Here is a 14,787-nt window from a genome sequence, read left to right as displayed (position 1 = left end):
TCTAAAATCCAAAAATACCGGTCGTTACCGGTATACCAAAAATTTAGCCAGCCCTAAATATATCATTTTTTTCTTTTGTACACTTCATTTGAAAACAACAAGCTTAATTAATTAATTGCCTACACTGAACTCCTTAAAAATGGTTGAATCCCAGTCACAAGATAATTTACATTTTTGAACAACCCATTTTGGAAAACTGGCAGCTCTAGTCATCGTCCTTCCCACCCTTCACTCACTCCCACCCAAGGGATTAAGAAATTGTTGCAGTAGACTTTCGTCACAACCAGTCTTGCCACAATGTACTCCATACAGATGTTTTTACGACCGCCGTTTGAATACCCGGCATGCACAAACCAAACATATCAAATTATATATTTTATCTACAAGCAATCGAATACGAAGAGTCAACGACATATCAATTATTAAAGAGCAACGCGGTCATACACGCACACGTCGTACACATATTCATATTCATTGCATAACCAACAAAAACACGATAGATAACCTTAGACTCTTAGCTTAAAAAACGTTCACTTCGATAACATAACCCTCTTTGATATAATATACTTCACATAAATACAGCAACAAAAGCGGCATCCTATGTTCTCTTTCTCCCACATTCACGTTCTCTTTCTCTTACATTCACGTCCTCTTTCCCTCACATTCACGCACTCTTCTGTCCCTCTCTCTTCTCTGTCTCTGTCTCTCTCTCCCTCTCTCTGTCACTGCCTCTCTCTCTCACTCATACTCTTTCTTTTTTTTCTAATTCCTCTCCCCCTATAATACAATATATTCAGTTATTTCTTATGCACCAAAACCTGTATAATTTTACAAAAACTCGTGTAACATTAAATATATACGTATATGTATAAACGTTTTAAATAAATTTCTTATACCATCAATGTATGTTGTCAAGTAAAACGACGACAATTTAACGAAAGCGGTTTATTATTAAAATATAATAGTGGTGTCGGTATATTTAATTTTGAACCCGTCGATAACATGACGTATATAACAAATGTCTACATGATATTATATTATGGGTAACCTGTATTAAAATAATTTATGATCATCCATTGTATTTTTATAAACCAGAAAATGTTTATGTCTATCAATAAGCCAAAACAACCTTAATTTTTAAATAAATATTTGCTATTACTAGAATACTATAGAATAGGCACGAATACTAAAAACACTTAACAAGTAGTTATTACAAATGTTACGATGATACTATAATATTATAATGAGGAATGACGATAATAATAAAAATAAAATAATTATAATTATAATAACGATGATCTAATTATTATAAGATTATTATAACAAAAATAGCTCGATACTTTTAATCGCTATGAACAGATTGTAAATTTGTAACGATGATAATTATTATGATTATTATTATTGATGAGATGTTTTATTATTAAGACCCAGCCGTTTTTACGATCAGGAAATTGTGACAAACACAAGTAACAAACAATATGCAATATAATAGAAAGTACCTATATTTTGTGATAATGTTATAATTATATGGTAGTTTTTGCTCACCGAACTGTCGGAACGCATGTCGTCGGAGCGTCTATCATCCGGTTCATCGTCGTCAGACGACATTTCGGACGACCCTTCAGACGACATTTCGGACGTTGACATTTGGACACCCATCTTAACGTTGGGAAATAACGGTGTTTAATAGTAAAATGGTGTAAAGCGTAACGGCTACTAAGAGTACTAACTAGTGACTAGCAACAGTGCTATAATAACTACAAGCTAGTGGCCGGGCGTGCGTCCGCCACCGATGCGTACTGCTTTATGATTTATGAATACGGAACCGGGAGGGTGGGTGACGGGAAGGCGACGGCGGTTCGAGAATTGGACGTCACAGTACCGGCAGCGCAAGCGCGTCGCACCGCTCGTACCGATCGATCGAGCAGCTATACAGTGTAGGCAACCAGCGGATAAAAAAAAACGGACGAAATAACGTTTCAACGACGGCGTACGTGCCGAGTGGTGCTCTTGCACGACGTTGTTGCCAACGCCCCAAGCTAAAATAACACGAGGCTGCCCAGCCACCGGTGTTCCCCCCTGCCAGCACCGCCCGAATAATACATCCCACCGAACTGCTCACCCGACTACCAATGCTGAAACTCCGATACCGTTGTACACCATCACCTGCCGGCTGCCGGCATACTCGTAACGTTCGTATACACGCGTACCTATCTGTCGGAACGGCGGGCGGTATAGTGACAGCTGCGCGAGACGACCATTATTTCAGATCTCGTACGCGCAGTATAATACCTATATGCCTATATCCCACAACTAAGTTATAGTGCTATACTTATATGTAAGTATACATATATACATGGACCCACCCGCCACCGCCACACACACCCTACTCATGAAGGTTTTTGAAGACAATTCTAGAACCAACGATAAAGCGACGGTGGCCGCCCGAGTTCCTTCGGCAACGAAGTTATTATCGTTGTTTATACATAAATCTATAGGCCTGTCACTAACACACACCCTCCGTTAAAATGTTCAGAGAATATTCTAGAACGAACGAACATGGCCGCCCGCCGTAATTATTGAATTCGATCTGCGCAAAAGAGGCAAAACCTACCTTCAAAATTATCGGGGAATATTCTAGAGTAAACGACACTGCCACACAGGAAATGTAAAACTCAATCCATGACATGATATATATATAATATATCAATATATTATAGCCCATGCCTTTATGACACATTCAGGCACTCTCCAACAACGTTTTCGAATAATATTCTAGAACAGACGGGCCGGGCGGCAAACATAAAATCAGTTATTACACTGAGTTTAAGGACCATCGCTGCGGGTCATCGGTATTTTATTTAACAATTTAAAATTGATAAATAAAGTTAAACATTTTATGCATTTTAAAATGTTCATAAATAATGCTCGTAAATGTATCAAAATGAAAATATAAAAAGCCATGTAGGAAACTGGATAATATATCTTTAAATTGAATAATAAGCCACTCACTTTAATATTAAAAACAACAGAGTAAAACAAATTCTTCTGAAAGTTAAATTTGTTGTGTTATGCGTAAGTAAGACGGCAACAACATAGATACATAGATTCAATATGCATTCAGCAGAACCAATTTTCAGTGGTTGGTCTAAATATTAGGTATATAGAGTGAATTTACCTGTTATCGAATGGGGGAAAGGTATAAGAATATTTGTTACAGCATCTCATAAGCTTTTTTGATATCTTAATTATAAAGTGAGTTATGAACATTTTAAAATTGGTTATACTTTATGAAAATTTGATATGTTGTATGTACCTACGAACCTACGTGTGTAAAAAAGCAACACATGCGAGTCACAGAGTCGGCGTTCTTTGCACAAACGCTGTGCGGGACGTTACTCCTTTGAGTATAGCTATTATTAACAAATATATTATATTAGGTATATACTATCTAGCCGCTTACGTATCACTATTAAATCATTATATGTTGAATAATAATAATTATCAATTACCAATGAAATCATACCATTATACCAATTATATTTAGTATAGAAATCTGAAATCTGAAATATAAAATATCATGTCAACATTCAAAAAAAGAATTAAATTTCAACTCATAAAGATTTAATAAATTTTAAATAAAAATAAGGCAGGATCATGTAAACATAATTCCGAATAATTTGAAAATTTTACCTAAAACGATCTATAGTTGCTTTCACGAAAAATAGCTGATGACTTTGACTGACATTGAATTCATGGCGCTTCTATTACCATGTAAACAGTAGTTATCATTATTTCGTAAAATATTGCTACGGAGAGAGCAACTATTGTGGTATCAGTTCACGAAATAATGAAAACTACTGTTTACAGAGACGGATAATAAATTAATTCAAGGTCATCTACTTTCCGTGAAAGCTACTACTATAGTACCTATAGTATTCATTATTTTAAGAAATTGTAAACGGTTTATTTTATTACACAATCGAGCCTTGAAAACTTGAATATTGTTCTTGCCCGTGAAGTGATTTTAAAATGTGTTTGAGGTCAAGTTAGGTTAAATAACTCGATAAATACATAAATCGAATTTATTTTTATTCCTCTTGGGATTCGAGATATTGAGACTCGATTATATTATAATGTTATGTATAAAAATAACTTGTATATTTATATAAATCATATGATTTTAAATTAAAAATCGAATTTTTTATTTATCGTTCAATAGAATATTTATATTCAAAAAATACTGCTAAAGATTCACACTAATACGGTGATAAAGATACACAACTTTTATAATTTAACAAATACTGAAATACATAATAAACACAATTTTTTTATGGATATAATATTCAGTGTTTACTATTTATGATTCAACATTTGCATAAAACTATGGAAAAACGTGAAAAAAATGTTTGTAATACACAAGAAAATATAATAATTTTTTGATTATTTAATTTAATTACTAATTACCAATTTTCAATATTATATTATAGCATTACTAATTATTCATTAGTCATAATTCATTAGTGAGTCATTACATAACGTTTTCTTTCAATAATTTTAGTTTCATTAGTTTAGGTTTATCGTTTTATAAAATCAAACATAATAAAACTGCTTCTAAGAATTGTTCAATGTAATCACGTTAAGTGGAACCCGTTGTTCATTCGGTCAAAAATGGCCGCCTTCACTCACTCGCCGTAAACGTATCGAACGAAAGCAGGAGCACGGTAAACACAAAATTCTATTCGATATAGCATTATATACATATAGATACATATTCCTCTACCGCCTTCACCCGTCATTCCGGTACAATGTTTTAAAAGAATTGTCTAAAACGAACGGCCGGCTGGTAAATATTGGTTCCTAAACTGTCGCACCCTCGGTAAAGAATTTTAGAAGAATAATATAACGACCAAACAGCTGAATTCCATTAGTAATACCTATTATGTGTATATATGCCCCCTGCCGTCTCACACATCCGCCGTACAATATTACTAAAGAATATATATTCTAAAACGTTGAGAACAGCCGCCCGCTCGCCCGAGTAAGAAAACTACATATGCGCAACAGATATTATTTCGATTTCTTATTTTTTTTTCTCTACGTTATTAACAATGAACATAAAATATTATTGGGAAAATAATATTTAATACTTATAACAATAAAATATTATTGAGCCGCTACAAGCAGACTGAAACGATTTCCCTACAGCATTATTGGCATATAATTAGTAATGACATTAAAAAAATTAATAATGAAACTCACTACTTCATATTTCTAGAACATAATTGGTATTACGTCTCAAAATTAAAAAAATATGGAGTACCTATGTATACCTACTAACGTTCTTTACATAATGGGAATGCGCTAACGTACAACTTGTATGTGAATGTATATTATTTACTTATCACACACTGACATAGCCAATATATATAATATATATAATTATATAAATGACAAGTTGTATTAGTTTTTACTCCTTAAAAACAATACACTCCACTGATCCAACCTATAAAATGTAAGCTACAGCTACAAGCGGACAATATCTAATTATTGAACGGTATATTATTTATGAATAAATTTATAATTTGTTATACGAAAAATATATGAACCAGTTAAAGTCAGTTTAAATTAACTTTATTACTAATATGTATTTTTTAAGATCATTTAAAATCTTTAATCGTCTAAAATAATTGATGGGTAAAAATTCTTTTAAGAATTTATAATAATCATTACTAAATGGCTAGATTTTATTGGATTTAACAGGTGATGGTGATCTGTTTTTTTATTACTCAAAAATTGAAAAAGGTACTACAAAAACTGAAATTGTTCATTTGATTTAATTTAAGAGGACGTGATACACTGATACGATTGATACCAAAACGAATTCATTTTATATTACAATATATAATATAACTTGATATTTGTCCAACCACCAGTCGTCGTTTGCGCATCACTATTGTTAATTTTGACTTTTTTTGTAAGAAAGTTGCACATCGTTTGATTTTTGGATTATGCATCGGTTGCGCATCGACCGTTTACCTTACTTCAAAAGGTTAACAATTTATTTTTACTCAAACTATATGACGTGTAGTATTGATTTTTGGAGTAAAAATGTGATTTGTAGTTAAAAATTATAAAATGTTAAAACAACTTAACCTATGTACATTTATAAAATTATGAGCTATGACTAACCAATTCAATTGAATTAATCCAATTTATTTTTAGTTGTTTGTATCTATCTATCAATGCATATGACATGTGATTTGTGACAATCATCATTGAATTTTCACCCAATAATTATTTTTTATACGCTTCTATTATTCAGTATGTTGATGCGCAAACGATGTACGATATTATGGCGCAGGTGAACAAACGATGCACAAATGATATACAGCCTGTCCAATATGCTATTCTATTGTACGGTATATAATGTATCGTATTATAATTTGATAGCATATAAATACAGCACAATACAATTAATATTAATTGTTCGTCTTTTACGTTAAAGTTATTGTATCCTACGTGGTAACACTTTTTTACCATGATTTGGTACTTCCTCTAATACAATAATAATTGTAAATCTGAAATATTTTACAGTGAAAGCACACATTATAAGAACCGTAGAGGAGAATTTTACCTGTATAAAACCAATTTTTGATATCCTATTTCAATCGTCCAATATCTCATGATGAATTCAAGCTTTGTTTACTTTTTATTACTTTATTTATTTAACTATAATTAATAAAAATATCGAAAATCGTAACTTAAACGATTCTAGATAAAATTCTCCCCAATAATTTGTGTTTTTTAATGTAAGCCCATTCCTTTTATCATATGAAGTACGGAAGCATAATGTTGTATGTCATATTTCTTTTCACTATTACGTCCTTTTCAGAAAAAAAATTGTTATGGAATTTATATACATAATAATATATACGAAATCAGAATTAACAAAAATGTAATTAGTAAAATTTACCTAGGCCTTAATACTATTATACTCTAATACTGATATTATGCAAAATAATAATATGGCTATTTCCGATATTTTGATATTTTAATAGTTCGATCCACATAAAATTATTATAATTATTTATAACTATGCAGGTATACTACATTTTAAACCAGCCAGCTTCATTACTAACAATTTTTAATGATTTGGTTATCCATATTATTAATTTTCAGTCATTAAAAATGTTTAGTAATTAAATTGATTGGTTTAAAATGTAGTACATCTGCATACCTAGTTATAAATTATAATCATTTTATTTGGATCGAACTATTTAAGTATCAAAATATCGGAAATAGACAAGTTAAAACAATACATTACTAACGTATTTAACGAATGTAATGATTCCACACTAATATTTCAATTCTGAATGACATTATAAGATTACATTCGTTATAACGACTGGTTTTAAGTAGTTCCATATAGGCGTAATACTTTCTTAGTTTGTAGGTACGTGTCGTACCAATGAACTTAGAGTAAGAAATAGCTGCCCCCCCTCCCCCCATGTAACTGGCAAGTGTTAACGCACCTGTGACCTTGTCAACACGTGCCGTCATAGTCCATACACCAAAAAGAAATGTATTTACTTTAGTCTAAAACTATCAATAGAAGGTATAATATATAGGTACTAATCGAGTTCTCCAATAAAACACTCGAAATCAAATTTAATCTCATTACCATAAAGTTTACTTTGAAACGATTTCCTTACATTTTTAAAAAAAAAAGTATGAGATCTATATTATTAACATTTTAAAATTCTTGATATTCAAAATTTAAGTGGTTAAGAGTTCAAATTAAAAAAAAAATGGAAAAATGGTCTTTATATAAACATTGTGAACTTGTGATTTTAAATGTTTTATCTATAACTAACACAGTCGGAACAATATGATATATTTTGGTAGAAAACATATCAAATCACCATATTATATTGTATAAAAAATTGCTATGAAAATTAACAAAGATCCTTGTGGATAAAACTATTAAGAGGTTGGCTATCTAAAAACAAATATGTTAACAGTTTTGTCAGTCGTAAAGTCATTAATGCACCTCAGTGTGAGTATATCTGTGGACCGGCCGTGTACCGTACACGGTTGCGCAACCTGCATGTATATAATTGGATTACGCACTCGCACGCACGCTGTTGATGACATGGACTGTAAAATGTAGAAATATACCTAGATTCCAAGAGTTTCCAAAATATGCATCCTATATATTTTGTTAAGCATTAGTATAGGTAGGTACCTACTGCAGTTTTATATTTTAATAAGTAAAATATGTTCGAATACTCTAGAAGATGACTCCGGGCTCCTCTTCTCCTTCTACTACTACCCTAGCACCTCCCACTTTCTTATACAATATTATGTTCTGCAGAGACGACTACATAGTCTAAAAGGAACGAAACGACCGTGACGGCTGGGTCTAAATTCCTCTACCGCCGCAGCGTATGCCGTACCCAACTGTGCCCTCCACCACCCTCTCCCACCACAGTATTACTCGATCAACCCTAAACAACTCAACGTAGTCATCATTTCCATCACCGAAGAATCTAACAAAATAATACTTTTGAGGTAAATATTTAAAATATAACTCTTACTGGTATTATAATATACATTATTTGTATTAATAGCGCACATTTTCAAATATTCATCAACATTCTCATCTTGCTAGAACTCTTTAGATTATTAAAATAAATGTTCAAAAACATTACATTAAATCAATAATTATTAGATACGTAAGTTTATATTACACAGTGAAATACAATTTTATCATAAGAAATATTAACATACTATATAAAATTATATTATACAAGTTGTATAAAAAAATATATTATACTATTTATTTAACTTATAAAAATTAATTTAATATTTATACGAATATAATTTATTATGAACTGTAACTACATTATTTTTAGTTAAAACTATTTCTAGTCACTAAGTATTTTAGGATTGGTAACAAGATTTTAAATATTAATTTATTCTAAAATAATTCTTGTATAACCAACTGTTTTTAATCTTTTAATTTAAGAGGACGCTACACGGCGATTTGTTGTCTCCGTCTTACAAGTGCGTAACATAGCAAATTTACGCTCAGCAGATCACGTTTAACTCCGTTAGTTAAGAAATTAGAGTGAATCGACTTATTATATAACTTGATAGTAAGAAAATTATCTGTGTTTGTAAGTTGGTTTTTTTTATGGTAACTCAGTTTTTAAGTGAATTATGAGTATTTTTAATTTAAGTTATATTATATACGCATAACTCGCTAAAAAAAATTAACTTTCAAGACCCACATACAAATACAAATAATGTTCTTACCATCAAGTTTCATAATTCACTCTAATTTTTAAACTAACTGAGCTGAACGTAGTCTGCTGAGCGTTTGCCTAAAATATATAAATTTGTTATTTTATTGTATTTAAGGTATTTAACTTAAGTTAATACAAATGTACAAAAATATTTTGACTGCATAATATTATAGTAGCTGTGGTCTGCTAATAACCCTGCCTAATATACAGTTACCTGATATACATTTTATTTATTGAAAAATTTTTAAACAGTTTTATGAAATTAAACAAACGTACAAATTGACCATACCTAATAGTTTTAATAAGTATGGAAACCTTTTTTTTTTATTTTCACATGAATACATAATTATAATTCGTTTAAAATTAATTAGCTATATAAAAACCATTAGCTTCTAAATAACTGCTTTTGGTTGTAACTCGCTGCAGTAAGTGCAACTCAGTTCCGAGTCTGGTAGGACAATGTGCGACAGCATATCAAGTAGGCAATCCACCTGCTATAAGTTGGCTTATAACGTGCTATAACGCATATAACTCAGCTACCTTGGTAGGCAATGTGTACAAATTCAATTTGATGTATGCTTGTAGCTGATCTTCCCGAATAACCGATAGCAACCAATAATAAATGAATACTAATTTCTACTGATTATTTCTCCTATAAACAATAGCAACCATTTGTAAACAAACATCACAAAATTCCTGTTTAAGCACCTCCCCAGATTGGGCCTACCCGATCCAATTATGAATCTAAACCACCCAATGACCACTCAAGCACACATACAAATTTCATCAAAATTGATGCGGCCGTTTAGGAGGGGTTTGAATACTTACACACGGACAGAAAAATATATATATATTAAGATATATTATTTGTGCACATGATCCTCAGCCCTGATAATCACTAAAATGTATCAAACAAGATTACAAGATTATCTGAATATTATGCAAAAATTATTCTTGTTAGTTGTTGCCCTCAAGATTTTAATTAAAAATTGATCTAATTAAAAACCTATAGCTTTAATCCATCTAACCACAATTTTAGGTAAGCACATAATAATGCCAAAAATATTGTGCGTCTGATCAACATTTCAGCCGAAAAATGTTTAATTTGGCATGTATATTAGCAGAACTATATTTTAGCGGACAATATTTTAAACACCATTATTTCAGCCGACTATATTTTAGTAGACAAATATTTCAGCCGACAATATTATAGACAACAGCTAAAATACGTTATGATCAAAATACTTTTAGCTAAAATATAGTTTGGCCAAAATATCAATTAAATTATTTTGATTTAAATTTGTAATGCGTTTCTTTTTAAGGCGATTGGAAGCAGTTTTTTTCAGAAACATTAACTAAAAGTACACATTATATTATATTTCCCGTTGTCTAATTATAATTTTTAAAATTAATTATTTTCAAGATTTATTAGTATATGTATTTTTAGTTGTTTTTCTTGTATATTTAAATTCAAATACAGGTATTTTTAACCAAAGAAGGGAACCCATTAAGTACCATCATATAAATCAACTAAATAAAAAATCGAAAATCTTATAGATAACTTATATAAAAGAGAATGAAAATTATACGATCAGAACTGGTTATATTTTTCTTCCTATTTTGTTAAAATCGAGTAAAAACTTTAACTCGCTATCACAGATTAAATAGAATTATAATAATATATTAATATATTAATATGTAATTATTAATTATATAATGTTATGGTGCTACATTCATATGTGCAATTGGGGGGGGGGGGGGGGTGCTTAGCACCCCCAAACTTTCGATAGCATCATCAAATTTTTATTAACTATAATATTATGCCATAGGTATTTGGAAACATTTATTTCTAAGACCTTATCATTTTCATAATAATAATAATACATGTATTACCCGTATTTATGTATATCCAGTGTATTATGTTATAGGTAACTGTTTATATTTAGATTAATGCGAAGGTGTAACAAATTAAATTGTACGAAAGGAGGGAGGTGTCGGGGTCAGATCCCCCCCACTGACCACTTTAGTCAACATGAATCTAGCACCCCCATAAATGTAACCCAAATTGCGCCTATGGCTACATTTACGTGTTGACGCGATTAGAGATGGTTCAATTAACCGTATAGGTCCGTAGCCGTTACCATCATATTTTCCACGCACACACTAACCAATATTTACAGGTTAACAGTACTTATTTCAAACAACAATAATGTGTACATAATACGAAAATAAATATAGAAAATATAGTACCTATACTTATAATAAAATTAACTGAATTATCTCATTATAACCAAAAATGTCTCTTACCACCCTTGTGCACTAAAGTACTACACCATACTTCATAATATTATGTTACGAGACATAATTTTTATTATTATTGTATTATTATACTATTATTATACTATTATTATAAATGATAACACTTAAAACTACATTTCTAATATATATTTATATCATGAAATAATAATTTAGATAGTATTTAAACAATGAATTATTGTCTAAATACTTAGGGCGAACGGTCAAGCCAGGGGTCTATTTTTAAAATCGCACTAATCATTTGATAACATTTTTGTACACTAATTGTTTAAACAAATTTTGACTGCACTAATTAATAATTGTATTTTTGAATCTTATATTTTTTTGATTTTCTCTTAATGTGAAGACTATATTATGATACACTGAACTATACATTATATTCTTCATATTCATACTTGATAGTTGATAACAAAGTCGACTGAAAAGAATTTTCAACTTTAAATTTAATAAAACGATGATGTATATAATGTTTATATAGTATAAACTACCTTTTTTGTTTTAATAGTAGGTTAAGTATTGTAAATTGTATAGTCTACATATCTTATTAAACATAATTTTATTTTAATGTTGATCTAGACATTTTTAAAATTATTTATAATTTTTAGTGCCTATTATAGGTAATTATACTTATTGTATTTTTTAGATACTTTTATTGAGTTTTCTGGAGTAAAATATATTTTAATAATTTTAAAATTATAAGTTTAACAATTTTATTATATTTAGGACTGAGTTATAATGGATTCCGAGGTGCCATCACTATAAGTAATTCGAAGACCATTTATAATTCAAGGAAACGCTGATTTTACGAGTGCCAAAATGAGTGCTACTAAATTGACTGAACTAGTAAATGATGCCGAGATGCGTTTAACAAATGATGGGAAAGATTTTATTTTAGGTATTTATACGATGGTGGCAATAGAATTAAGAACTAGTGAATATAATAAATGTGTTAATAATTACATTATAGGGTATGGCTATTACGAAGATAGAATTGTGGTACTTGGAACAATAGAATTTTTACGAAAATTGTGTTCTACCGACACAGTATTTATGAGCAGCTACAACATTAAATTGGAATCACAATTATTCAGGCATTTATATACTTTGCACTGCTTTGTTGACGAAAAACTTGTACCAATGGTATTTATAATTTATTCTAATATTATTTTGCATTTTAACCATGTCATTTAACTTTAAAGATAATTGTAATTTGTACCTAGGTATACGCACTGTTATTTAATAATAATAAGAGAGCATACCTGAGAATGTTTCAAATCATTAAGGATACTTCTCATATCAATAATTTGAAGTTTAATCCCAGTAACTTTTACATTGATGTGGATTTGAATATCATACCCACTATTGAAGAAATGTTTGGGTTACATAAGACGATCATTAAATTATCTTTATACTACTACGCAAATATCATATGGCATAAAGTTATAAGCTTAGGGCTATCACATAATGACGATTATAATATAGAAAAAACAATACGTCGTATGTGTTATCTTGCATTGATCCCTCTTGAACATATCGGAGAAATCTGGACTAAAATAAAAAATGAAGCACCTCAGAACGAAAGTAATTCAATAAATTGTATAGTTTATTTTCTAATATTTTATTAATAGGTATATGATTTACAATTTAGATTTATTAGAACTCATAAGCTATATTACTGACACATTTATAATTTATAATGGACGTGTATTAAATACAGCTGTATGGAATCATTACGACACAGACAATATAAAATCTATAAGCTACCTAGATGGATTTAGCGACTTTATTGACGCAAATATTAAGAATTCAAATCTGAGCGCTATAGATTGCATTATTAAATTGAAAAATATGCAACAAGACTTCGAGATGGAAATTTTGACTCCAAAAAAATCCAAAGTAGTCTCAAAGATTCCCAAAAAGTACAAGTTCTTAGAAGCAAAATTTAACCATGCAAAAGAAAAGTAAATAGTAATTTAAATTTTTACAACGTTTTTAATTATTTTTATAATCTTTAATAAATTATACTTTCAGGCTTGAAAATGGAACAATTTCTGCAATAGAATACCTGGATGAAATAATTTAAAATGTTCATACGACCATCATATTAAAAACAAAAGTGATCCATAAAGTAGCTATCTATTCAACTTGGTTTTATTAATACATTAATTTATAACATTGCAGTGTGTGTATTTTTAATTAAATTGATTAGTACTCCAAAAATGATGAGTCCAATAGATATCCAAGAGTTTTTATTATTATTATCAAATATTTCCAAAAATAGTAGGACAAATCTGTCTTATATATTTTGAAAAAATTAAAAACTTAATATTATTACCATAATTTGATATTTTAATACAAAATACATTAAATACAATTTAAATAGTTTTTATGAGATTTCAAAAGCTTGTGTCACAATTTGTTTTTTAATGGCTATTTGTAGGCAATTTTATTAATAGAATTACTACGTTGAAAATGCAATAAAATTGTTTATTATAATTTTTGAAATTAAAAAAAACGCAGTCACTATTTATGTGATTCACATAGGTACTAATTTAAAAAAGTAGATTCACTGAGTTAAGTCAATATCTTTTTCTATATTAACTTATTGAGTTAAATTTATAATTTGTTATCTGTTAACTTTTAACTTATCGGTCATATTATGTCCTCTTAACTTAACTTGAATTAATTATTTTCATTAACTTGTCCACCTTTGTATAAATGTAACCTACGCCTACCTAGCTCTAACGGATGTCGGTTTCACGTAACTTTATAACTTTATAACATAACGCTTGCATTATTTCGATATATGTAGTTTGAAAATATTATTGTGCATAGTAAAATATAAGGAGTTACGAATAATATTTTTTGAATTACAACAAAATAACTAAAAAAACTACTTATAATATGTCAAATTTGTCGTCGAATATTCTAACTTTGACTGGTGACAATGTGGAAAATATTGATTTTTTAAATACAGAGTTTTCTGTTAAGGTTTTACGAATTATAACATATACTAAAGTAATAAGAGTTAGTTAATATAAAAATAGAGAAATAAGAATAAATTATGAAAGTTTTTTTTTTTAGTTTTTATATTTTGTATTTTTATTTTTTTAAATATTATCATGAATTTTATTTTGATTTATTTTAATTGTTGTAAATT

General features: G+C 29.5%; 2 protein-coding genes across 6 annotated transcripts in view; one reads left to right on the top strand and one right to left on the bottom strand.

Moving 5' to 3' along the window:
* Positions 1 to 1,779, bottom strand: part of LOC132934333 (uncharacterized) — a 23,704-nt gene extending 21,925 nt beyond the window's left edge. The window contains 1 exon segment of the mRNA XM_061000631.1: positions 1,546 to 1,779. Within this exon segment, the coding sequence (XP_060856614.1) occupies positions 1,546 to 1,659 (114 nt within the window). The 5' untranslated portion in view covers positions 1,660 to 1,779.
* The window catches only part of LOC132934334 (uncharacterized), a 15,228-nt gene extending 441 nt beyond the window's left edge, over positions 1 to 14,787 (top strand). The window contains exons 1-6 of one of the 5 annotated variants that reach the window (XM_061000636.1): positions 8,425 to 8,574; positions 12,351 to 12,522; positions 12,595 to 12,767; positions 12,848 to 13,208; positions 13,276 to 13,588; positions 13,659 to 14,787. In XM_061000636.1, the coding sequence (XP_060856619.1) occupies positions 12,444 to 12,522; positions 12,595 to 12,767; positions 12,848 to 13,208; positions 13,276 to 13,588; positions 13,659 to 13,710 (978 nt within the window). In that variant the 5' untranslated portion in view covers positions 8,425 to 8,574; positions 12,351 to 12,443 and the 3' untranslated portion in view covers positions 13,711 to 14,787. Of the gene's footprint in view, positions 1 to 8,424; positions 8,575 to 11,654; positions 12,768 to 12,847; positions 13,209 to 13,275 lie in introns of those variants that run through there. The other 4 variants (XM_061000632.1, XM_061000634.1, XM_061000635.1 and 1 more) reach the window with 4 other exon arrangements.

The sequence above is a fragment of the Metopolophium dirhodum genome, chromosome 1 (assembly GCF_019925205.1).
Source record: "Metopolophium dirhodum isolate CAU chromosome 1, ASM1992520v1, whole genome shotgun sequence".
Taxonomy (NCBI): Eukaryota; Metazoa; Arthropoda; class Insecta; order Hemiptera; family Aphididae; genus Metopolophium; species Metopolophium dirhodum.
This window is presented reverse-complemented; position numbering and strand designations above follow the sequence as displayed.